The 27,221-nt window shown below is 37.0% G+C and overlaps 1 protein-coding gene across 1 annotated transcript in view; it reads right to left on the reverse strand.

The window, feature by feature from the left end:
* Positions 1-26,032, reverse strand: part of LOC127802063 (structural maintenance of chromosomes protein 5) — a 40,826-nt gene extending 14,794 nt beyond the window's left edge. The window contains exons 1-21 of the mRNA XM_052337725.1: positions 25,813-26,032; positions 25,384-25,561; positions 25,141-25,294; positions 24,567-24,640; positions 22,994-23,143; positions 22,785-22,889; positions 22,532-22,677; positions 22,068-22,179; positions 21,817-21,972; positions 20,763-20,884; positions 20,541-20,685; positions 20,387-20,452; positions 15,887-16,015; positions 15,715-15,813; positions 15,244-15,409; positions 15,015-15,160; positions 14,558-14,621; positions 14,344-14,468; positions 14,052-14,129; positions 5,861-5,933; positions 2,047-2,150 (exon numbers count right to left, since the gene is read on the reverse strand). Coding sequence (XP_052193685.1) covers positions 2,047-2,150; positions 5,861-5,933; positions 14,052-14,129; positions 14,344-14,468; positions 14,558-14,621; positions 15,015-15,160; positions 15,244-15,409; positions 15,715-15,813; positions 15,887-16,015; positions 20,387-20,452; positions 20,541-20,685; positions 20,763-20,884; positions 21,817-21,972; positions 22,068-22,179; positions 22,532-22,677; positions 22,785-22,889; positions 22,994-23,143; positions 24,567-24,640; positions 25,141-25,294; positions 25,384-25,561; positions 25,813-25,853 — 2,433 coding nt within the window. The 5' untranslated portion in view covers positions 25,854-26,032. The remainder of the gene's footprint in view (positions 1-2,046; positions 2,151-5,860; positions 5,934-14,051; positions 14,130-14,343; positions 14,469-14,557; positions 14,622-15,014; positions 15,161-15,243; positions 15,410-15,714; positions 15,814-15,886; positions 16,016-20,386; positions 20,453-20,540; positions 20,686-20,762; positions 20,885-21,816; positions 21,973-22,067; positions 22,180-22,531; positions 22,678-22,784; positions 22,890-22,993; positions 23,144-24,566; positions 24,641-25,140; positions 25,295-25,383; positions 25,562-25,812) is intronic.
* Between the last annotated feature and the right edge of the window lie 1,189 nt (positions 26,033-27,221).

Genomic DNA, 27,221 nt, shown 5'->3' on the forward strand with positions numbered 1-27,221 from the left:
TCATCAAGGAAAAATTGGACAATGGCTTAATAACTACTCCTTATATGCCAACAGAAAACCAATTAGCAAACATCCAAACCAAAGGTCTTCCAACAGCAAGATTTTAGGAGATTACATGCAAGCTGAGAATGGTTAACATATACTCTCCAGTTTGAGGGGGAGTGTTGAAGAATCAATCATCAATCAGTCGAGATTCATCCTAATCAATTTCCTGTGATTGTGGGATTAACTGTGACATTGGTTTCCATGTTTATTGTTTGACTTTTTTGTACAGATTTGATTATGCTTCCTTTCCTCATTGGTTCCATTTTGTAACCTTTCCTACTTTGTAAATCTCTAAATGTATATATAGGGTGATCAGCCCTATTGTATGAATATACGAAAATATTATAGTTCTTACATAATATTACAATTCTTACAACTTTTGTGTTCGATTGTGTGCTTGATGGTTTGATCATGGTTTGTTTTCGATTCTAAATTCTTACAGAAGGCAATTTCATTGATGAAATTCTACCAGTAAAGGATTGGAACCCCAGACCATAAACCAATTTCACCCTCATATTGTTCTCCATGTTAAACTATAAAACAACTTCTTGTCGTTATCCTCCATTTCAGGCCTAAGCATATCCTAGCCCTTCACTTACAACTGCATAAAAGACCTAGAGAGAAGGTGCTCCTAGGCACAATCTACCACTTCTACATCCCAGTTCCAGAAACCTTGCAAAGGGCCAATCTAGCACCCAAGGTTGCCTGTTGAAAATTACCAGATATAGTTCCAAAAGCTCAAGGTTGCCTGTTGATACTTGATACCGGATATGGTTTCAAAAGCTCACAAGCTACTCATTCCCCTCAAAAAAATTTCAAGCAAGAATCCCAGCCTTTCCTCAGATCCTACTACAACAGCAGTCTATCTGAACTTGGCACCTAATGTAGCCTATGGTTCTTGAATTTAAGAGTTGTACAAGAGGATGATGATAAAACCAAATATTTAAACAAGCGAGAATGATCAGAGTTCATAAATAGTAATTCCAATGATACAAACAGATTTAACAGAAAATTCACAAGTTATGAAAATAAAGAAAGAAAAAGTAGGAAACCACAGTGAGTGCTATGCTCATTAATCTAGGAAAAACTGTCATTCCTGAAGCTCTCTAAATGCACAAAGAAATTTTGAAAATTATGCCACTCAGAGAAAGTACAGTAGAAATAATTTCAGAAAAATAAGAAGTTTGCAGCAAATAATGTGCTAGATCACTTGTATAGATGCATTATATCAGAACATATGCGTGTGTGGGGGTAATTCTGTTGCTATAAGGACTTATTTTCTCATATGTCACTGTTCAGGAGATGTTGGCACACTTGGCCAGTAATCTCCTTTTATGTGTTTTGAGGCTTGTGGCTTGAAAGGAATACAAGAACCTTCAAAGAAGTACTGCATTCCATTCATTGCCTAAAGGGAAGTATTTTTGTTTCCCTATTTTTTGAGGTTCAGCGAGAATACTCCTTTTAGGCTCTCCTGTTTTATTCATTTTCTAGATTATACTTGTACATGTACAGGTTTCATTTATTCTCCTTTATTTGCTTTATATAGGATCACCCCCTTTATGGACGTCTTCTTCTCTTAATTATTTTCCTAATAGATAAACCATATTTGTTGTCAGTACGCAAAGAATAGATATTGATTGATTTGAAGAAACTGAAAGAGAGGTATAAAAGGTCTTATGTGTTCTTTCTGTAAGACCAGAATTTTTTAAAATTGATTGAATATGCAGATAGTCTTAGTCACAAGAATTGTTCATTCCCATACTAAACAGCTCATAAAAAGCCAGAATGATTCCATATGACAGGCACCCTGGCTCCTTCATTTGCAATGCAAATTGCTTGACTCATGACAAATTATACTAATGTCAATACACTACATATCAAGAGCACTCAAGTTAACAGTATATGCATACAACCACAAATACATGTTGTCTATATATCTAAAGATGCATCCCACCATAACAAGCAGAAGTGCATATGAAAAATCGAAGCGTGTAATCAAACCTCAAGAAATGCTTGTTCAAGTTCTGGAGTGATTATGGCAATTGATTCTGCATGCCTTTTTGCAGCTGACAATTGCCTTCGACAATCCTCCACCTCTTTCTTACCTTGTCAAGTAAATTAAAAGCCATTCGTAATGCCTTATATTAGTATATTGTTTCCCTGAAAAGATAAAGGCCAGAAAATACAGCAAGGGATATCAAAGCATAAATAGGAAAAATGCATCTACATTTCAATACTCATAGTAACAAGGTAGAATGTGAGTTATATAAGAGTTAGCTTATAAACATCTAATTTATGGTTTTGCCCAATAGGAGTTATGATCATATGATTATATAAGAAGCATGGCCACTTTCAGAGCACTTTTATTTTTGATATATCCTCAACAAGCATCTAACCTATAATACCCGAGAACTTCGGGTTAAATGAGAAATGAGTATTTTATTAAAAAAAATGAGATTTGGGGAAAATAAGTATCAGAATAGCTCGAGAAATTGACCGAATCGACTACAAGGAGTACCTTGGAGCCGAGATGCTTAAAGAAAATGATATGGCAGTATCGAGTATTTCGAGGTATGATTTATGGCATCGAAAGAATTTTTGGATCGGGAATAGTTTTCGGTACAGCTAAAATACAGCTATGGAATAGGCTGTAAAACCGAATAATTGTAGGAGGCTCCTGAAATGAAAACGAAAGCCTCAGGAAGCTTCGATTCATCGAGTGAAGCAACCCTTCAGTGAGTTTTGGAAGAAACAAATGGGTTTGCGGCCAAAACAGAGGATTCGAGCCTAAGTGTAATTTTTCAAAGTTGCCCGAGGGGGGTCAAAATGGCATTTTTCTGAAAGTTCCAAGGGAGAAATGAAAGGGTAAAGGCTTGAGGGACTTATAGGCAATTATCAAAAGACTAGGGGCTTTGTGAAAGAGGGCCAAAGTGAGAAATCCAAATCTAAAGGGCTAAGCTGCAAAATCGGAAAAGTCATGGCAATGGGAAACCGACTAGGTTTCTGCCGGTCGTCGAACGTCGCTTTCAGCCACTGGGTTCGCACGAGGGGTGGTCGGGGAAGCTTTGGTGTAAAGGTTGGGCCAACAACGGCCACTGGGGTGGCTGGATTTCAAGAAAAATCCGACCAGAAGCTTGGCCGCGAATGTTGAGCCCTGCAACTTGCTTTTTCGGTCAGGTGAGAACGTCTCTGGGTCGATCCAGGGGAGGGGGAGACGTCAAAGGCAATGGGTAAGGCGGCCAAGGGCATTTAGAGCTTCGATTTTGCCTATAAATAGAGCTCAAAGTGGCCGAGATTTTGATAACTTTGAGCTTCAAATCGAGGGCTTTTTTGAACGAATTGAGAGCTAAGAATAGAGGGCTTTTGTTGCCCATGAGCTAAGGAAGTATTCTGGAGAATTTCAAGCGTTTTGGAAGCAATTTGGCAAGGTTTCGAGGCTTCGTCGAAAACCTAGGCGGTCCGCCTGGCCGAGGCTTCAAGCCTCCAGTTGGACCTCTTCCAGGCATCCTTTCAGGCTGAAATTGGTGTTATCGTGATCGACTGGAAGCAAGGATTCTCGAGGTGAAGCCATCTCCAGTCACCAGGTGTGCCGGAGCTGGAGAAGATGACCAACACGTGAGGCACATGCGCCGGACTTCACTCACAGCAGATGTGCCTGGCACATGGGGGCCAGTGCCTATAAGGTAAAATATGATTTTTTTTTTTTTTTAAATCCTAGAAAATTATTTTAGGTAGTTCTGTGTAAAAATATTTGAGAAAATAGTTTTGTAGATATTTATTTTGGAAGATTAGTGTGTGAAAATGGGAGAAAAATAGGGAAAATGAGAGGAAATTAAGAAAAATGGATTTTTGATGGATGATATGATGATTAGGATACTTTGAGGATTAAAGTGAAGTGATTGGTGCAATTTTTTAGGTTAGCACGAAAATTGAGGTCATGCACGCAAATCGAGGCAGTGCGCGCTTTTCGAGGTACCCTGATTTTTGTTAAAGGTGAGAGTTCTAACCCCAAAATTGGTTTGATTATATCTTAAACTTGATTTGATCCATGCAAATGTTTTGTTGCATATGAACGGTTTTAACTTGTGATGGTTGTTTTGATACGGGTTTGTCCCGAAATGTTTTATGCATGTGCATTGAATTTTGTGATAAATTGTATACATGAAATGTTGTTTATGCATCGAGTTATGTTTTGTGGCATTAGCATGTTTTTATGGGATGTCAACCTAGGGTGACGGGTTGTACATATGAATGGGATGTCAACTTATGATGTGGCACTTGAAGTGATAGCACTAGGGAAGTGTGCAAGGAAAAATACCCATTTGCGACCTAGGCTGAGAGTGGACACCACCCATGTGAATCGTCAAATGGTGGGGCTGAGAGTGGACACCAACCTGAACCGCAAGTGGCGAGGCTGCGAGTGGACACCACCCCTTGAGGCCTTTGCGCGATAGTATCGTTTTCGATGTGGACGTGGATTCCCAGGATGGTGTTGATCATCATTTGGCCAAGATTGATGTTGACGTGCTCCGTAAGCTTCTAAGTGGGAACGTAATGATGACAGGGTGGTTCTCGGGTTCATGCATTGACGTTGCTCCCTCTTAAGCTAGGACTGTATTGTGCCAATGTGTCGATGTGATTGTATTGCCTTTAGAGAGATTGGATTTTCCTCGGTTAGGATTAAGTGCTGGGTGGGTTTCTCTTGGGCCGGGTTCTGTCGTGATATTCTATTGTTTCATGTCTTGCATGCATTCATGAAAATATTTTTGAACTCTCACTTAGATGATTCATCATCTTATGTTGGACTTTATCTCTGGAATATTCTAACGTTCCAAGTGGAAGCAACGGTTCCAAAGGGAAAGGAATTGCCGAGGATTGACGGCAACTTGTAGGTGAATCGTAGCATATATATTTCGGATTATATGTATTTCCTTTTGATGATGTCATGTTAGACGATGATACGATTTTGATGTTATGTATAAGATGATTTCGATTATGTATCATATCAGGTTTTGATCTACCTTCCGCAATTGTTTTATGATGATATTACCCGTCTTAGCTTAATGTTTTTAAGTTTGATATGCTGATAAGGTAATCGAGATTGTCGGGGAAGTTATGGATTTAAGTGTTGTGTAGTGAAAGTGCATGTCTAGGAAAGTTCTGACTAAGAAAAAACTTGGTATTTAAGTGTGTACTTTCGTGACCTACCTCTCTTTCCTGGGAACTTACCTGGTATACTATTCACGTACAGGCGCTTATATTATATATTTATGAAAAAAATATATATCCCCGAAATCCATGATGATGTTTTCCGCATTTATAACGCCCCTCGGTTGGAGCGGGGTGTTACATAACCCCTTCCACTTTTTTTTTAACCTTTTTACACCAGGATACTTCTTAGACTTGATGGGCATGTATGTTAATCCTTTCTTTTGAATCTTAATTTAGAAATCACAACGCTAGAATTGTTAAATTGTTTGGGATAGAGCTTCTGCAACTGATGTCATGATCTTTTATTTACATTTCTTTCCAGCATATAAACTTCGGAAAGATGAAGAAGAAAATACAGACTAGAAAATGAAAGGGCCCATGATTCATGTCAAGAATATTTCTTTAAAAGATTCCCTCGTTGTATTCTCTCATCAGCCATCTCCTCACATCTTAAAAATAGATCAAAGTCTACAATTAGGAAAAGAGGGGGATGGACGAACCAAGAAGATGTTATAAAGCAGCTAGCATCCCAACCTCCATACAAAAGTAGAAACAGTCCAAAATGGAAGAAGCTAAAATGACTCATGGGAAAATATTTACTTACAATGTTCCAAATGCAACGATGCCTGCAAGGCAAACTTTTCTTGTTGCTTGACATTGATTTCCATTTCTCGAATCTGAGTCACAAAAAAGGATTTGATATTTTATTCAAGCATACATCTTTATAAGTTCTAAATCGCACACAATGAAAGCACAGTGCTGGCAAAGTGAAATACCAAGGTAACAAGAGTTAAAAAGGAACATGTATGATAAAGCAACAAAAAGTCTATAAGATTTTTCATGTAATTCATATCAGCATGGGAAGAATATTAAATTATGATAAGAGAATGCAGGAATATGCTGAACATTAAAGTTTAGCAACATATGATTCAATTGTCTTCTAAAATTTACAAAAATCATATGCAGCAAGTTAGCAACAAAAAGCAGATGTGAAGATGTATAAACCATATTCAAACATGTAGAACAGAGAATCAATATCTACAGGGAGAAAAAAAAACACATACACAATAACAATAAAAAGTCGTGAAACACTAAATTATACTCTTGAGTTATCAAATCTGTACGGAATCCATTTTTCTTCAGTACTACTACATCAGCTCTTGAAGTATGAATCATATTTTTCAACTGTTTGGAACCTAAGCGAAACAATGATATCCATGTATAGCACACAGACAGCACATGCAACAATTTCATGATACTTGCTGGATTTCTGTACATGTACATCTATCAGTGCTTGGTAAAGTTTTGTTGAAATGCATCCTGAAAAGACCCTGAATGCATACCACGTGTCTCCAGATCTGCCCACAGAAGAATCCCAGTTGATAACCTATGCTATTAGCAAAATTGAATACTATACAAACAAGACCAAATGACGGGCATGAGCTGATCAAAATGGTGAAAGATGGAATAGCTAAAACAAACTATCCTGTATTGACAAGAAAACCATAGACAAAAAGCAAAACGGACAAAGAAAAGAGGATTAGAAAAACAGTCATGCAATTGAACCAGATAATGGCTACAATTAGAAGGGGAGTAACACTTATGCATGGATGCTGAGCAGAAACATGGCACTGCTGAGTTGACAGAGACAAGGAGCCAATCACCTCTCCAAAGTTCAAAGTAGGAATGCATCCGCACAGGTTTTCCTTTCTAAGTTCAAAATATTGAATACGAAGTCAAAGGGTAATGAACGCAAAGAAAATTAGAGAAAAAGTTGGGTAAACTGCTAACATAGTATAGAAATTTCTCAACTGGAAGGCTGTGGTGGATGCCCATACCCAATGCCATGACCTTGACCTTGCTACAAAGGTCACCCTAAGTCTCCTTGCCTGACCTACTACACAATCGGCACATGGCTCTATTTCCATGTTACATTTACAATAGTCTGTCTTCAAAGTCTCTTGTGGATTCATGATGGCCTGTTATGGGCATAGTTATCAAAGGCGCGCCTAGGCGCAAGGTGCCAGTTTGGCGCCTCGCCTGGGCCGAGGCGAGGCGGTTTTGGCGAGGCCATCGCCTTGCGCGCCTAGGCGCTGGGGCATGAGGCGCGCCTCATGAAACTTAGGTCTTTTAATTAAAACCTGGCAGCCCAATCGCTCCTCACTCCTCCTGACTCCAGCGTCAAGCCACGCCCGAATCCTCTCCAGCCTCTCCTTTCCAGATCGCCCGATCTTCCTCTTTCTATTCCTCTCCCTCTCCTCTCCAGCCCCAGCCGCGCCCGCCTCCTCTCTTCCTCTCCAGCTCGCCCGATCTTCCTCTTCCTCTCCTCTTCAGCCGCGCCCGCATCCTATCTTCCTCTCCAGCTCGGCCCGATCTTCTTCTTCCTCTTCTCTCCAGCCGCGACCCCCTCCTCTCTTCCTCTCCTCTCCAGTCACACCCTCTTCCTCTATTCTCCTCTGCTCACGCTCTTCTCCTCTCTTCCTCTCCTCTCTTCTCCTCTGCTCTTCAAGTTCAAGTTGTTAAGCAGCCCGTTGCCCACCGAAAGTAGCTGCCAATCTCGGTTCCATTCCAGCCTCCCCTCTTCTTGGTTCCAACCTGCTCTTGTGAATTATTTACTTGTTTTTTATTTGATTATTTCTTGCATTCTTGCTTAATTTCTCTTGCTGGTTACTGCTCTCTCTTTATAGTTTATACGATTGTTGTTTTCGTGTTGATTGGAGAATTTTGTGGAAGTTGGAACTTTGATGATATTTTTAGTTTAGAATTTGCATGATGAATGAATCAATTTTGATGTTGTTAGTTTAGAATTTGAAGATAATGAATCATGAATGATATCAGTGTGTTATTATTGATAATTTGATAGTTGTTTATGATTTTACAATATTTTGAGTTTTTTTTCTAAAATGTGCGTCTCGCTTCTCAAAAGCGCACCTCACGCCTTAGGCTCCAGGACCCTTTGCACTTCGCTGCATCTCTCGCCTTTCAGAACTATGTGGGGCCATTTGGGTTTTGTTTTTTTTAACATACTAGCAATCAACTATCCCTCCAAGGTTGTATGTTCCACAGCTATGCGCAGTTAAGCGGATACTCAAACCATCATTTTTGTTTAAAATTTACTAGCATTTCTACACAAAAACCCCAAACTTCAACAAAATTACATGAGGGCCCATGCAACTCAAGTAGCGTGACATGGTCCTTTCCTTTACCCTAAAAATAGCTCGTGTGTGTCACCAAAAACTCAGTCAGTGTGGTCTTCAAATCACCCAAATTATATGCCCAATGCCACTGTCAGGACCTAGGGTTTTACTAGGGCTAAAACAATAATTAGGCTATTTTACATTTCACTTGTATTTTCTACTAGTTGTATTTTTCTGCTAGTTTGTTATTTTCTGTAGAGTAGCTATATAAAGCTACTAAAGACTGTTTGTAGGATATATTCTGAAATGATAATTAAATCCAGTCATTTCCATCTCATCAATTTCCCTCTCATCTCTCCCTCGATCCCTCTGATTTCGCTCTAATCTCTCCATTTCTCTATTATGTCTGCAACTCTCCCTCATTGTTGTCTAATATCTCCCTCTTTCAATCCAATTCTCCCTCCAATACTTTTGTTCTTGGTCCTAATCGTAACGACCCGTTATCTGGTCTAAAAATATTTTGTTGTTAATTTATGTGTAAAAAAAAAAATGTGCTACTAGTTGAGGAAGGTGTTGGTAATACTTTATGTGAAAAATAAAAAATAAATAAATAAAAGAGGGGAAAATTAAAATTTTAAAAGTGAGATTAAGTGTATATAAATGTGTATATATATATATATGAAAATAGGTGTAAAGTGGAAATAAAAAAAAAAAGAGAAAAGAAAAAAAAAGAAAGGTGAAAATGACAAAATGGGGTATGGTTGTATATGTGAGTGTGCAAATGGGAGGGGCAAATTTGAGAGAGCATAAGTGGGGGATGGGGTCGCAAACATTCCTCAAATCCCTCCTCACTTTCCTCCTCCTTTGTTCCGTTGTCCTCTCCTTTCTCTCTCTTTCACTCCCTCCCGAATGATTCTTCTTCTTCTTCTTCTTCTTCTTCTTCTTCTCTAGTTGGAGCCCAAGGAGAGTGAAATTTTAGCATGTAACAGGTTGCTTCTCCTCCAAATTTAATCATCAATCAAAGCAAGTTCCATTCCTTTTGTTCCTTTCATTTCCAAGTTATTAAATTTTTGGCCAAATTGCGCAGGTTGTACATTTTAGACTATTAACTTTCTGTGTTTATATCCAAATTGAGATCCGCTTGTTGCGTTGTAAACTAAATTTCTTAAGCTTCGTTTTGATACATTACTTGGATTGTTTGGCCAAATATTGAACATGTAAGTGCCCTGTGAAATACATACTCAAATCTGAAAATTCTGTTTTCGTGTAATCTATCATTGCTCCGGTTTTTGGCCTATAATTTTCTATGCTTACATCTAAATCGAGATCCTTTTCTTGGGTTGTAAACTAGACTTCTTAAACTTCGTTTTGATATATTACTTGGATTTTTGGGCCAAGTATTGAGCCTATAAGTGCCCTGTGAAATACCTACTTGAATCTAGATTTTCTGATTCGTGTAATCTATCATTGCTCCGGTTTTTGGCCTATAACTTTCTGTGTTTACATCCAAATCGAGATCCGTTTGTTGCATTGTAAACTAAACTTCTTAAGCATCGTTTTGATATATTACTTAGATTTTTTGGCCAAGTATTGAGCATGTAAGTGCCATGTGAAATACCTACTTGAATCTAGAATTTCTATTTCCATGTAATCTGTCATTGCTTCGGTTTTTGACCTATAACTTTCTGTGTTTACATCCAAATCGAGATCTGTTTGTTGCGTTGTAAAATAGATTTCTTAAGCTTCGTTTGATATATTACTTGGATTTTTGGTTGCGTTTTGAGCCCGTAACAACCCTGTTAATCTTGGACAAAAATCTGAAAATTTTACTGTCCGAGTAAGCAGCCTTGCTTTGGTTTTGGGGAAATAATTTCTTGTGGTTATTTCTAATTCTAAATCCATTTGTTATTTCAGTAACTAGAGATCTAGGGCTTCGATTTGAGTATATTATTCATAACATTTAGCTAAGATACGAGCCCGAAATATGCCTTTGAAGTTACCGTTCAAAATTTGAAATTTTTCAAAAATTTTGCCTCATTAATCCTTTTTGTGTTGGCTATTCTTTCTATGATTTAGATGATGTTTAAACTTATTAATTTTCTTAAATACTTGATGTATTTTATTCAAAAGCCTCAATAGGGTTTCGATTCACCCTATATTTCTTAAGGAATGATGCATTTCTAAATTAGGGTCTAGTGTTATGCAAGATCTTGGTGCTATCTTGCGTGTACTTTTGGTTTATCCCCGGTTGTCAACTAATTATTTTTGTTTAGCTTTTGTAAGGCCCTAGTTGTCATTAATAGCTAGGGTGTAGTCCATGGGTTAATCTTAATAACGGTTTGACATTTAGAGGGGTAAAAGCATGGTTATGGGAGAAAATTGATAAAATATATATAATTATTCGAGAGTGTATATTTATGCATGGAAATTTACACATCATTTATGCATTGGGGCATGAGCATAGTATTGTTATGAATTGATACATAATGAGGGAAAATTATTATGCATGGAAATTGTCATATGTGGGCATTGCATGGAGTATTTTGGGACATGAGACCAAGCATGAAATTTTATATGTTGTCAAGTTGATGCATGTGCATAATATATATATACATATATACATTATCACACTTATTATTTTGCGCTACAGCTATGATTCACAGTTTATGCTTGGAAAGAAAATTAGTCATGAGGACGCCTATGTGCACGGACCAAGGCCGAATCCCAAACTTGGACTCAGTAAGTGGACCTCTTCACTAAGAGGGGGTACTACTAGCGGACCATACCGGTTATGTCCGGGTGGGCTAGGCGTGTACTGCCAGGGAGAGGGGTGAGATTAAGTGGGACTTGGTCCATTAAAAAAAAAAAGAGAAGATCATTGGCAGGATTGTGTGTGTGTGTGTGTGTGTGTGTGTGTCATGAGGATAAGCGTACGCATAAGAATGTGCAATGTTGTAAAGTATAACATGGGTATAATTGCATGACGTGAAATAAATTTGTATGGGTTTTACGATGAGGAATAATATGTCATGGATGAGTCAATTAATAGTGAGCAAGCATATTGTTTCTCCTCTCGTTGCTTCTCTTATGTTAATGAGTTCTTTGTTATTGCCTCATCGTTTTTGATCTTATCAGTTTTATGAATCTTATTGTTGTCGTTTATTAGATATATATACACTTGCTGAGCCTTGTGACTCATATTTGTTTCACATCATTCTAGGTAAAAAGCCATGGATGTGGGCATGTCCGATGGAGTTTGACTCACGTGGATTAGTTATGTGTACAAAGTAATCCCGATTAAAAGATCCGTGGGGTTTATGTTGACGGCAATAGAAATGAGCTTAATTTTGTATTTTATTTTGTGCCCTTTATTTTAAGATGTATGGGCAGGTAGGCCCTAAAGAATTTGTTAACTAAATGGTGATGTCAATGTTTATAATGGCTTCAGCTACTTAATGAAAAGATGTCACTGGTTTTATAAAAAAATAAAAAGTGAGAAATTTCGGGTCGTCACACTAATTCCCTTAGAATCTACCAATTTCCAATCCACGCCCAAGGTTAAACCCTAGGTACATGACAGCCACCATTCTAAGTATCCCTTGGAAACATCACTACCCTACTCCCTCAGTCACAGCAACCCCAACCCTTGTCAACCAACACCCTAATTTTCCCATGTCTTTCCCAGTGTTTGGATTGCGTTAACTCTCTTGGATCAAATAATGACAAGGGTACATCCACATGGCCTGATAAAATTCAAGGATTCCTAGAGTGGGTCGAACCCCATTTGCACCACCTTCCATGCCATTTCCTAATTGGTGGGTGGAAAACAAAATCTCTCTTGAACATACAACGTTTCAGGTTGGGGCAGCCCTCTAGAGTATCCTGTGAATCTTTTCCTTCACAAAGGCCTTATTATACCGGGGAAGCCTTCATCGGCTCAACTTGGCCCACAGATTTTGACGATTGATAGAGGTTGGCCCTTTTTCCCTCCCAAAGGCCCTACTTTCCTCATTTTGACCTAACAAAATGACCATGTTTCCCTTGGCAGCCAAATGACCATCATATGGTCATACCCATTCTCTTACCACTTAACAAGATTGCTACCCACTAGTCCAACCTCTATAACCTCAACACACCCTGTTCCCAACTCCAGCTCAGTTTAAGGGCCACTGTTGGCTTCCAGGCCTATCCATGCCTATACAAAATCCCAGGCTATCACAAAGGCACCATGTTCTGACATGTCTACAGATTCTCTAAGTGAATATAGATGAACACTCAAAAAGTGGCCAGTTCAGAAAGAGGTGGATACTGATAGATTTCTGACACAGCAATTGATACAAAAGCCCTGATAAATAAGATTGGATAAAGTAATTTGGTTCCAAAGGTGGTACCATCCTTGTACAAAGAAGAGGATCAAAACATACCATCCTTTATGCATCCTTGCTCAAAAATACCAACACAGTCTAAAACTAGTCCTGATATGGCTCAACACAACCCCCACCTAAGAACCCACTACACAAAATGAAAGAAGCCCACTCTTCAATCTAGACTAGATTCTAACCAACTTTGGAATGTTCTCAGTTTGTGCTCTTCCAAATAATCCAAAGTAAAGCATGAGCCACTAGGCAGAAACCAAGCTGGCTTTTTTCTTTTACTGACATAAACTGCTCCCTATTGCAAAACAAGGTCAATCAATTTCCTAGGAATACCCACGCAATTCCAAGTACAATTAGATAATTGACAGATTCACTATCAGCCTTGCACATGCAACATCAATTATAAAGGTCTTGCCGCCTAAGTCCTAATCAATATCAGATAATACGAAGTTCAATGCCTAATATAGCAATTGCTAATTGATCTCCAAAGAGCAGAGATCCATCACCAGTCAAAATAAGAAACTCTGGTCAACAACACTGTCATACAAATTACTCAACTTTTTAAGTTCGGAATATGAGAGAGAAACTGATATATACTGAGACTCAAAACAAGGTTAAATGCCAAGGAACATTCCCGCTACACACTAAATTGAAATATTTAATTTTACACAGAGATCAGCAAAATTGAACCCTCAAATCTAAGAATAACAGGAGTGTCTTAATTTCAAACAAAAATATGTTGGAATTCAGCATAATCAAATGTTAATAATTAACATGGGAACATTTGGTCAGAGTTAAATGGAAAAAGAAAAAATAGCCAAATGCCAGTACTTAAGTTCTTGTATTGGGTTTATGCATGGCATCAAAGATTTTAACAGTTATATTCAAAGTTTCACATATTTGCCCACGTTAATTATAATTAAAAAACAGCAATAATTAAGTATGAAGACTGCCATAATCAGTTTGTGCAAGAAGTTATGCAGAAAGAGGTTTTCCTAGACTTATCATGAAGAAAGAACTTGAATGGGATCTAGAACACGGTTCTATGGATATAATGGGAGGTTTCAGCCCCAACAGTGTTCAATCCTACAAACCATGCAAAGATCTTACAAACCCTAGCAAAGGTGAGAGACAATAACAATTAGTAACCTCTGACATGCTGACTATAATATCTCAATCATTCGCAGTCAGGTATCAAGATTTAAAATATACATATATAAACTGACATAATATTTTAAGGGCAGGCAGGGAAGCATCAATGTAAAATAAGGTAATTGACCACCTTTGCTTCAAGTTCAATTGAAGCCATATTTTTTTCAGCAAAACTTCTTCTGTAAGTCACGGCATTAATGAGTAATTTCTGTGGAAATGGAAAAAGAAAAAATAAAAGTAAGAAGCATAAATTTGAAAAGCAGACAAAATATAGAGTACATTGTTAAAAAGAAATTATCCAATACTAACTAAAAATTAGAAATTAGAAACAGTCAAAAATACACCAAAAATGCATTAATAAAAAAATACAATGAGGTGATAGAAGAGGAGGGCCAAAGCATGAAACCAAAATATATACATACCTTAATCTCAATCACACACTGGAATCTTTGAACATTTAATCTTGAAGCATGTTCAACTAGATTTGCAATGACAGTGTCCAAGTCTTCCTCCCGTTCCATTGATTTCAACTTTATCTTCCTTTGATCTAGCAAATTTGTCGAGGGTGGGTTGATATTTACAATCTAAATCGCATAAAAATTTTAAACCAAAAAGGAATGTTTTCTAGATACTTACTAACACGGTTTTCCATTTCACGCCGTTTTCTCTTCTCAAGCTGTACAATATTGATAATCTCCTCCTATAAAAAATAGGAGCTAAAATTAGAATTGTTCACAGACAAACACATCAAGGCATGGGGAAACAGGACTACTGTGAAGATTCTCCTTCAAGTTTATGATGTTGAATTTGATGAAGATCAACACACTAAGAGCTCTTCTATAACGACTAAATCTAACTAAGAATGCAAGAAGCGTCAGGCAGAGAACTGGTCATAGAAATTTCTCAAGAACATCCTTGTAACACCTACAAACTTGACCTTTCAGAAATGAGTATTTTGAAAACATAAAATCTGAGCCTCCATTGGACAATAGGGGTGAAATAGCAGGACCGGAATGGGGTTGCCCAAACTTATCTTCCACAAATATTACATATCAACCATAAAAACTAAGAAACTAAGGTCTAATCAGCTTACACGTTGCCTGTGACGTTTAGCTGCTTCATCCTCTGCATGTCTTATTTCAGTCTGAAGAAACTTCAAACTTCCATCTAGGACTTCAATAGTTTCATCAAGTTCTTTTTTCCTGGACCTAAGCCTCTCAATTTCCCCAACATCCTGATCTGAAGAAAGTATGGCAGTTCAAGAAAAATCACAAACTCACACGTGAACTTTCATGCACCAAGAAGGTTTAAAGATTACATACTACATAGGAAGAGACGAGAATGTTCCACAGGTTCCACAATGGCTGAAACATGACCTCCATATCTAGATTTAGACCATCTGTAATGATTTTCTGGAGTCCAGAGGTCCAAAATTCCCAGTCTTAGGACCTCATCAGCCCTCTGATCAGTTTCCTTGGAACCAATATACTGACCAGAAGATAAGGATGTTAGAAGCTAAATGAAATAATCATGAACACAAGTTATTTTTGGGAAGTACAACAAACTGCTAAATAAACTACGAGGACATCCCCAGCGCATGAAACTCCCCACTTTGGGAGGGTCAAGAAAGGATCATTCTTGTAAGTAGCCCTACCCTTGCTTTGTAAAAAGGTTATTTCCACAACTCGAACTCATAACCTTCCAGTCACAAGGGAGCACCCTTGCAGTTGCTACCAAGAAAAAAATAAACTGAAGTAAATAATAAACCAATATATGAGAGGCAGTAAGTATACAGAGTGTTCCAGTCCAAATTGCCCAATCAGAACTTCTTTGACTGCATGTGGAGCGTCAAAAACTTGATCCAGCCTAGAATAGATGCCAAGGGCACACATCTGCTTGAAACGACAAACATTAGTAGTGAAACAAGCCCAGGTAGGAAAGATATGGAATGATAGCAAAGCATACCTCATCAGATGCATGAAAGATCCCTTCATCACGATTTTCATCTCCGACATGATTTATAACCGGAATATCTAATGAACCAATGTTTTTTACCAAGAAATCACGGTCACCAGAATCTTGAGTTACAAATGACTGCATTTTATGGGGGAAGCCAAAAAACAAAAGGTAAATATGAGAATAAGAAAAAATGTATAATTAGAAATCAACTAGTTACAGTTCATATTAACAACAATCAGTAATTGATACCATCAATATTTAAACCTTTTTTTTTTTTTTTTTTTTTTGGGTGGGGGGGGGGGGGGGCGCGGGGAGAAGCCATGATGGAGGAATGGCAGTTGAAAATTCCCAAGCATTATGGTGATGCATTTAGTAGAAAGTGCCCTCCTTAAAGGACCATTGATGGCGGGGGGAGAAGCCATGATGGAGGAATGGCAGTTGAAAATTCCCAAGCATTATGGTGATGCATTTAGTAGAAAGTGCCCTCCTTAAAGGACCATTGAGCTCTTGTAATGGTCCTCAACTCATATTGGCTTTGACACATGCAGTTCTCTATAGGCCTAGAAGATGATATCAACAAGTGATGAAGGAAACAAAAACATAGCATCCCAAGTTTCCTAACTAAACTTAGAGTTTAAATCAGTGCTTCACAATGGCTGTGGATTCCTATTGAAGATAAGATAGACTTCAGTCACAGGCTAACAAAAACATAGCATCCCAAGATAGATTTCAGTTAGTCTAAAGGTTGTAGATTCACAATGGGCAAATCAACATTAGATGATAGAGCTGTTGTTTCTGGAATTTTTTAGGTTGGTTCTTAAACTGGTGGCAATAAAGAGAGGTTAAAGGCTTCTTGTTGCTGGTGGTCAGATTGATGGCTGATAAAAGGCAGTTAATCAATTGGAGAAACAAGACTCATACCAAGTTCATGAAAGAAACAAAAACATAATATCTGTAATTAGGGTTTCAGATGTGAAATAAAGAAGCAGAAAATACCGAAAGAGAAAATGAGAAAGAGAAGTTCTGAAAAATACCTCGATCAAAGAATAAAATCAAATGAAATCAGGCATAGCTGAACTATTTATATCCAGCTATCCTTTTAACAGTGAACAGACTAACCAACTTAGCTATTTAAACTAATACTTCACTAAATACAACAAACAGCATAGCAAACAATATAACCAATTACAACAGTGAACGATACTACTCAGCATCAATCTCTTCAACAACATCAATCCTAAGTAAACTTGAAATCCAAATTAAAACAGGAACCAAAAAATAACTAAATAACAAATCCCTAAATTACTATTATTATAAAGTTACAAAATAATTAGAACTCCTGAGTCTACACCAACAAGCTAGTGCAAAAGTGGCCAAGGTGTCTTATCCAATCAAGGAGCTTGCTACTTTGATTTTGCCATAACTCTAGTTCCGTCTACATATCCTATAAGGGACAAGGCAAAGATGCGAAGGCTCCATAGCTTTGAAGTAAGGTTACCTGATATGTCACCACTCAATCCCACATCAGTAGTCTAATAGGGATGCCTTGGATATATTATTTGGTCCCATAAGCCAAAAAGCCACCTTCAGCTAACAATTTTGGATGATGGTATGTGGTGTTACAAGTGGTATCAAGCCAACCCTGGACCACTACTAAGTGTGTACAAGCCAAAATGTGTTTGAGACCAACTTGGATCATATTAAGGTATGACATTTCTCATGTATACACCAAGAATTAAAGAAAAGGAGTTTTATCACAACCAAATCCCACATCAGCAGTCTACTGGGGAAACATTGAGTATCTATGAACTCACAAATTGCCTTCAACTAACACTTTTGAGTCAAGGGTCTATGGTACCACACAACAACGAGAAGATTTCTTCATTTTAGGGAGATGTAACTTCATGGACAAAGTGGGTCAGGATAGAGGGCTCAAGCATGGAGGAGTATCTCAAGCATACTCAAACAAAAGTAGGAGAGGTGTCATGGATTTAATAATGATCTCCTTAAGGCTATGTGCCCCATTCATGAGGCTAACACATGGAACCTTCTATAAGGATATTAGATATAATCCACATGTCAACTTCAGTAGGTCGACAGATGGAATTTTTGCAAGATTCATCGAGATTGCAAGCATGAGATGTGGCAAGCCGATATGCTTACCTAGTGAACTCAATAAATAACTAAATCTTTATAGCATTGATCACCAGGTCACCGCCTACCACATAGATCCTTCCAACACCCTCACTATTACCTCCATGCTTGTTCCTCTCCTCTATAGACCTGCTTGAGGCAATAACCATACGCATTAGGGATCTCAAGAAATAACAGATCATGTTATTTTCTTAATCCATAAAATAACCTACCATTCTCAATATACAGTTCCTTGTCCTTGATCAATGGCCAAACTATATCCTCCACTGCTTGTCATTTGAACAGCCAACACGCTTCCCCCCACCCTACAAAAGCCCCTCTCTCCTTGAGTTAAACTAAACAAACAAACAAAAAATTCCTACTACCATCAACAAATACTTCCAAACACTTCCTCAGACCTTCCTAGTAACAAATCAGAGTATTCAATTATCAATTCAAACATAATGATCCCATCCGTTTACAATAGCATTTTATAGGCATATCTGGCTCCTAACAGAATGCATAACAACACCCATGTGCTTCTAACCAATTGCTAAAATATCTCCTAACAACTATTATAAGCCTATTACCATATTACCCCTCTATTACTCCTAGGATCATGACAATGCATGATCCTAGAAAAGAACATACGCATGTTGTCTTCAGAATCCTCCACTATCTTAAGGCATCTCCAGAGAAAGGCATCCTATTCAAGAAAGGTACCAATTTGATTATTGAAGCCTATACCAATGCTAACCATGCTAGTCTCTCATAGATAGAAGGTCCACATCAAGTTATTGCACTTTTTTGGGAGGGAACTTACTTGGAGAAGTAAGAAATAGAATGTGGTTGCTCGATCTAGTGCGGAGGCTAAATTTAGAGCAATGGCAAATGGGGTAGGAAAACTTATATGGCTCAAGATCATTGTTGAAGATCTCAAAGTAAGAAGCGACTATAAGACTTTACCGTAACAATAAGTTAGCCATAATATTGCTCACAATCCAGTTCAACATGATCGAACCAAACATATTGAAGTAGATTGGCACTTCATAAAGGAAAAAGCTTGACTAAGGATTGATTAGTACTTCTTACGCTTCAACTAATGACCAACTAGCTGATATTTTAACCAAGAGACTACCAGTGTCAAGATTTCAAGAAATCATCAGCAAGTTGGTAATTGATGATATCCACTCACCAACTTGAGGGGGAGTGTTAGAAATCTGGAAACCTTTCCTTATTGTTAGGGTTTCCTTATGGCTAGAGTTTCCTTGTTGATAGAGTTTCCTTTTTATTAGGATAAGATTCTACTTTCCTATTTGTATTGTCTCCCTTATTTGTCCTTCCTTGATTGTGTTGACTAATCCCTAATTATTTGGGATTAGTTACCTAAATCAGGGATCCACTCTTGCATTTAATCTCTAGAGTACAGCATACAGAAATATACAAGAGAATATAGAGCAGTACTCTTTTCCACAGTTGCCATTGGAACCATCTGACTAAAGGCCCATACTAAGGTTGGCCTCATCAAATTAAAGATGATTTGATAGGTGAACCAAAAAAACAAGCCAGCAACTTCGCAGGTATGATTTTATTCAAATGAAAATGGCTTCCCTCAATCACGAAACGACTTTTTCACACATGACAGCAAGCAGCAAGCGTATAGCACTATTATTCAAGCCTAAGAAACTTGCTTGAGATTCCAAAAAAGACTCCTACTTCCAGAAACAAAGGAAATAATCTTAACTAAGTCTACAAATAAATAAATAAAAGGCTTTTATGCAATAACTGCTTTTTATTGAGCACTATAAAACTGTAAGAGGTAATGATCAGTCTACAAAAAGCAAACAACTAAGGACAGTGAAAAAGCTTGATTTAAACATCACAAAAACACTTGAAGACTTCAAGCAAAGGTCATTATTTCGTTCCATTAGTTTTTGTCATTTATCTAACTGTGTTTAGCATCAGTAGCTTCTATACATTTGATTTGTCAGACAACTTTTAGAGAGAAATTTGAATTTCACTTCCCATTTATTCTCCAGCATTTCTCCTATTCACTTCCTGAGCAATGACATAACATCTATTTAGAAATTTCTTTAACCAAAAACTACTCTAACTATGATGGTATAAACCATGCCAGCAAACAAAGCAAATGGAAAATTCAAATGAAGAAATCATATCGTTTTGACTATGCAGGTTGCTAAGAGGGATGGGCTACGTGCAAATTTAACTTTCTATGTCCACAAGTGGAAGCACTCCAACTTAAATCCCACCTTCAAATTTGATAGGCTTAACTTTTAATATTATACAAAGCAATGCCACCCAAAATCCAACAATCAAATGAAGAAGCTAAAGAAAAAAAATAAATGACTCTACCTTCCAGATATAATAAGGGACGTGGCCTTCTAGGTAGCCTGCATGTACACGATTTGGAACTTTAACCTGAAATTGCAGTTACACATTAGTCATAACACGCATCTAGAGCAGATTCATAAATTAAGGGAATAAAGCACTGAAGGACATACGGTACCTCAAGCAACACAGGGCCATAAACCTCCTTATTGAACTCATGGCGATGTTCTTGCACCCACTGATAAGCCTCAAATATCTTTTCCACACCAGAATTCCTCAATGCCAGTAGAAGTTTGTTATTTGCATTCTCCATATCCCTCAATCTGGAAGATTTTATCGTCGATAAGATGAATTGATTAGTTATATGAGTGAAATCATCAGCTTAAGACTAAATTCTTACTTGCCCATGCACTGGCTTAAGATTCCTTTATGTTGAGATAGGGTCCGTTCCTTTTCCACCTTTTGGTGTCGCTTCTCCCTTGCAGTCTCTTCCAGCTCCAGAATTTGAGCACCTAACCTTTCCTTTTGAAAGTATTAAATCGAAGGACAGGGAGAGGTCAGCATCAAGCAAAACAACATTGGGTCAAGGATTTTTGAAAAAGATAATTCATAGAACCATAGTTTCCAAGTTTTCATTTTTCCACATAACAAGTATATATAAAGTTAAGATTCTGAAAGGAGAGACTAGTATATGGATTTAAACAGAGAGAAAAGAGAAAAGTTGTGCCAATGCCACTTCTAAAAATGAGTTTTCATATAAAATCCACCAACAAACAAAGAAGCACCAAGTTTTCTTACAGTCAATAATGGAAGTAAACAAAACTAAGAAAGTTCAAATTCACCCCTCTGGGTAACCATGTCAAGCACAGGTGCCATCATCCAACCCCTTCAAACCCTCTCCAAATGACACCACTGGACAACTTGCATAGAAAACCAGATCTGTTTCTGGCATCAACCCACTAAATGAAGAAATAAAAAAAAAAATTAAAACCCCAAAGGATCCTAACTATTCAAAGTTAAAATAGATAGATTAATAATGTCCACCTTACCAGAGAGGCAACACCAATTAGGAGAAGCATAAATCCTCCATAAAATGACTAGGGTGGGGAAGAATCCAACAATGGATTATAGTTTCTAAGAAAAACTATGATCTACTTCATTATGACCAATTGGTTCGTGGCTTCACGATTAAACTGAAATCAATAAGCTTTTCCAGTAGCCAATAGGAAAACCTCATCAAAATGCATTACTTTAGCACCATAAGTAACAGAAATTGGTTTAGTAAGTCATACGCTTTAACACTGATCCCTCAAGAAGCTGAACTATTATATTCCTTTCAGACACAAAGAACTAAACATTATTGAGCTTCTAGTTGAGTATATTTGTACTAACAGCAACCAAAGCATCTCAGGCATGGGCAAAGAAAATAGCAAATCATTGCGAGTATAACTTACAATTTCTTCCTTAGGGGGCTCATAGGGAGGCAGATTTGCAAGCTCCTTTTCAGCTGCAATAAGCTCTTCCTTTGCTCTTGATATTCTTTCTTGACGATTCTCCTCTTGTCTCTTTAACTCCTCTATTTCATTATATTTACCCCGAACTTTCACTCCCTACGGGTTTGTCAATAAATATTAAACAAGAAACAAACTACAACAACGCACAAAGAAAGTTAGCACAACAAACAAGATCAATGGCATGCACATACCAAACGATTTTCATTCTCCACAAGCTGCATGCGTTTATTGGCATTTTCATCCAAGAGACTGCGTACTTTTTTGCATTTAGAATCCTCTGTTGCTTTCTCTTTTTTTTGCTTCCTGTAACCAGTTTATATGATACAAATAAATGCACAATTTGTAGCAAAGAGACATCTCAATAAGAAAATTTGAAATAAGAAGAATGTATTGAGGAGGAGGAGAAGGGGGGGTGTTCAAGCAGTAAAAATAGCTACAGTAACAGATTGGCCAGAGAAACACCAAAAGCTTACAAATCTAGGGAAATATTTACCTCTCAATCATTGTGTTATCATAAATGAAGGCATATACTCCACATTATTAACAATCTATAAAACTCATTCAAGAAACTAAAGTAATATGAGAACCTTCCCAGTTGATTAGAACCAACTAAAATTAGTTCATATTTATTCGACAAATTACGAATTGAACATACTCTATAGGTTCTTGTGCTTCATTTAAAGTTTTAGCAGCTTCATCCAACTTCTTCTTAGCATCATTCTCTTGCTTTTTAGCTCCCATATACACAGCCTTCTGCATATCATACTTCAGCCAAGGCAATTTCTTCTTCATGGACTCAACCTATAAAAGTCGTGAAAAAAACAAGGTTGTTGCTTGGAATAAATTACAACAACATATCCAGCCTTTTTGCTTGGAATAAATTAAATGACAAAAAACTGCGGGAATACCTTTTCCAGGAGTTCTGCCCTTTGACGAACACGTTGAACATCTTTTTCTTGCTCAGCATTAAGTCCCTTCAGCTGATCCAAATACTCTTTGTTTCGCTGGATGGTCTATGGAAATAACAAGATATTAACAATTCAGTAAACAATTTTAGTATCAACAAAAATATACGTTTTCATAAGCACACAGAAAAAGACAGTTCCAGGAAACACACTCTTTCAAGTTTCTTTAATTCACCACTTTTATCAACAAGGGCATGATGCTGGAGTGGTAATTGAGGATCACCTACAGCCTTTTCCGTTTCTTCTAGAAGTTGAATTGGAGTTAGCTTTGCAAATTCACAGACCCTGTCTTGTGGCAAAAACTAAACCCCTCCACACGGGGAAAAGGGTAAAAGATAAATAAGAGAAGGAACAAAGCATGAATATAAAGAAAAACTTCAAAGGTGAATCCTGGTTAGAATTCATAAATCAGATATAGCCAGAGAAGAGTTTATATAATCATAATAGAACAGAAAGTGTGTAAGAGACAGACAACAACGAGAAAACAAGGATGCACCTTAAACTCTATATTCAATGTTTAATTCTGTCTACCTTTTCCTTAGAAGAAGGGAGCATTAAAGAAAGAGAACCAACCAAATATCTACCCTCCATGCTTATTACAAACTCATACAGGAACAACCATCTCCACCATCCAACGCACCACATTTCCAAATCTTCCAAACAAACATTTGAGAAAGAGATCAAAAAGATGAGGAAGGCTATTCTACCTCTATCTCAATATCACAGTCTTCAACAGAGCACAAAGTTTTCCATGCAGCAAAGTGCACCTAGAATATTAACTACCCAAAGAAGAGATTAATGAATCATCCTTGTGCCTTAATCACCAACAACAACAACAACATATCCAGCCTTTATCCCACTACGTGGGGTCGGCTATATGAATTCTAGACTTCTATGTGGGTTACGCCCCAACACCTAATCATTCCATAACACCTAATCATTCCAAATGACCTTATTCAAAACTCATTCAATGCCAAGAAGTTTTGTCCATGCAGCTAAAAGACAAAACCAACAACTCAATGAAGTGACTGCCCCAAATATATATATATATATATGTGTGTGTGTGTGTGTGCACGCACGCTAATAATACCATCCACTCATCCAGTCAATCTACTATCTATCAACAAAAGCTGCAGTGCTTCTGTTACCTACCTTTAGATTTCTTGCCAAAAACTCATTTAACTTCTACCCTGTAGAGAGAACACTGAAAGAAACCATTGCCCCTCTTTGCCACAATCACTCCCTTAATTTGACAAGAAACTCCATAAGATCCAGGGATAAGAATCATCAATGAATTGAACTTCCTCCTCATATCAATTGTTTTTCTAGATGTTCAGCGTTTTAAGGCCTTGATACTTGCAATCAACACCTTTTGGCATTCTTGGAGGGCATCTAACCTTTAAGAAGTTTCTATTTGGGATTTTTAACAATTAATTCTCTAGCACTAATCTGGTAATCACACTTATTATAGAACTATTCAGATGTGATACTTTACAGCCCAAAAAGTAAACAGCTTCTCTTCTATGCTATATCCATAAGCTTACTAACTACCTTTAGCACTACCATAATTAAATTATACACAACTGATGATGATTTAAATTGATCAGTGTACTAAGCAATTGAAGACATGCACTGACAAAAGTACTTGCAAAGTACTGAAGGCCCAAATGTAATTAACAGATGGTCCAAAATAGGAATCTTGAGAGAAAATGTCCACTAACTCACTTGAGTCAAATTGTTGACTTGAATATTGAACTTTTGGATTACTTCAATTACGTCCCTTTTCGGAACAACTTTACCTGAAACCAAAATATCAAATGGTATAATTGCAAGTAAGCTCATCTCAAATGCATGCACCATAGGTCATCTGAAAAAAAATGCAAGGCTTATTCAAAATCTAACATGTATCATCAAACCAATTATGCTATGCATCTTTTGATTTGAGAAGCAAGAATCTTCTGATACGAGTTATATATGAACGAAAGAGTACAGAAACATTTATGCACATGTCCACACAAATGAGGAGACTTTGTTCTAAGGGGGAACCTTTCCCTTCACATTACCACAACATTTAGAAAAATTCTACTAATCATCTTCTCAATGCTATTTCTCAAATAGAAGAACAATACCTCTAGCCTAACTTTTTAGAGGTTACTAGATCAATATATTACTTTTGATGGTTTATGAGAAACATGAATAAGACCTATTGTCATCTTCTTCGGTTTTTCCTGAATAGAAAGAATTATATAAAAGGAACCACCTTGAAGGATGTCAACAATCATGTAACAAACAGGCATACCATTGAATAGCCATTCAGACTTGTTCCGAATATCTATTTTGCGTGCAATTGTAAAGTGTTCGCCTTTACCAGCCCCTCTCAAGGAAATCTTGACAAAACCAGACTCCTCCCCCCGCTTCACAAATGCCCCAACATTCGTTGCCCTCCCGAGTAGCTACACAGGTAAATATAAAAAACGCATATATCTAAGTTGACGGTAACTGCAATTACATTGCTAAACAATAATTATATTCTTGCACTGACCTGTGGCTCACCCCCAAGTCCAAGCGCAATTGCACATACAAGAGAGCTCTTACCAGCGCCGTTGGGTCCAACCACGAGGTTTAGACGTGAGCCCGGCTTGCATGTCAAGTTATTGAAGGTCATGAAGTTACGAAGCTCAATCTCAACTATATTCCCCGTCATGTAATCATCTTCGCCTCTAAAAAACAAAAACAAACAAGATACATGAACAGAAACAACACCGACGCACCATTCATTTGCAGCGTACGGATATAAAAATCTGATTATTTTTCCCCTATGACCGTTAGAAAGAATATCCAAAACAAGCATGCCTCGTCAAAACAACAGGATTTTTTATGGATTCCTCGTGATTTCTCTTAATTAGTGCTAAAGCGCCAAATTTATAATAGATAATTTGGACAAAGTAGAATGAGAGAAAGGGACTGGAACCTTGTGATTTTGGGCCGTTTAGGGCGACGCTCTTCGGCCATCGAACGCAGGGGACTGGAGATCTGGTGTGAGAGGCCTCCGTTAATCTATCCACTCGCAGTTTCCCACAATGAAATTATTGAGACCTAGGGTTTCTTCCAGGCAGAAAAAGAGAGGAGTAAAGAGGACAGCTTCAGCAGGAACGAAAAATGGCGCCAATCGATAAATTAATTTCCCTCTGGAGATTATTATATGTTATGTTATTTTATTGGATAAGCGTACAAATTCACCTTCAATTTTTATCCTTCTTTTTTCTGTTATACCTTCAATTTTATTTAGCTTCAATTAGATGGCTAAACCGACTAATTTCACATCATGAACACTTAACTAATGTAATTCACAACACGAAATGTGGACTCTCTGGTAGAGAATGATGAGCAGATTCGCTTGTTAATGGCCATGATCTGAGTATCAACAATAATAAAATTTAATTAACATGTATAATTAAAAACAAAGTTGCAAGAGGAAAGCCAATCTCGAGGGACATGAACGATCGATCAGCCCGTAGAGCTTTCCATTTCCATCTTAGTGTCATATTGTATTTTTCTTCAAAAGTATCTCATGCAATTCTATAACGTTAATATGGTTTACTTTATTCTCTATCTTGTAATATTTTATCACCGAATTCAATACTCATACCTCACTATTATTCGTGACCGCATATTCCATTATCATATTCACCATCATTCGTCACTAATCCCAATACAATGTCTTACCATGTGTATTTGTGCTTGTATATATAATAAAATAATATATATATATATATTAGACAAATATTTAAATTAATCTTTAACTTAAAGATTCCTATGAATAAATAATACACCTAAACATGTAAGCCAGATAAATTAATTTTTTTGAATCCAACAACTTTATATACCTTGGTTTGTAACAGTTGATGCAAATTTCATATCTTGTTAAAATGAGTAAGAAAAGAGGTATTAATATAAGCTTATAATACATTTCAAATCAAGATAAGACTGAAAAATATTCAAAGATTTATATCAAAGTATTTGCTAAATTTTTTGGAATCTATTGATAATTGTATTTTTTTTTATGTGTTTGTTAATGCACATGATAAGTATCAATATAAGAATTTTTTACCAAAATATTCCTATTATTAAATTTATGATTAAAATACTATTTTACGATTAATATGAATTGTCAAGAAAATAAAAATTAAATTTAAAAATAATATTTTATTTTCTAAATGCATGTTCAAAAATAAATTTAAAAGGAGTTGAAAAGTATAAATAATTATTATTAGAATTACGATAATTCCACCTAGATAATTAAAAATGGCCAAAACATATATTCATAATAAATAATAAAATATAAAATTAAATAAGATAATTTAAAAATTGATGAAACGA

This window comes from Diospyros lotus, chromosome 5, assembly GCF_014633365.1.
Source record: "Diospyros lotus cultivar Yz01 chromosome 5, ASM1463336v1, whole genome shotgun sequence".
Taxonomy (NCBI): Eukaryota; Viridiplantae; Streptophyta; class Magnoliopsida; order Ericales; family Ebenaceae; genus Diospyros; species Diospyros lotus.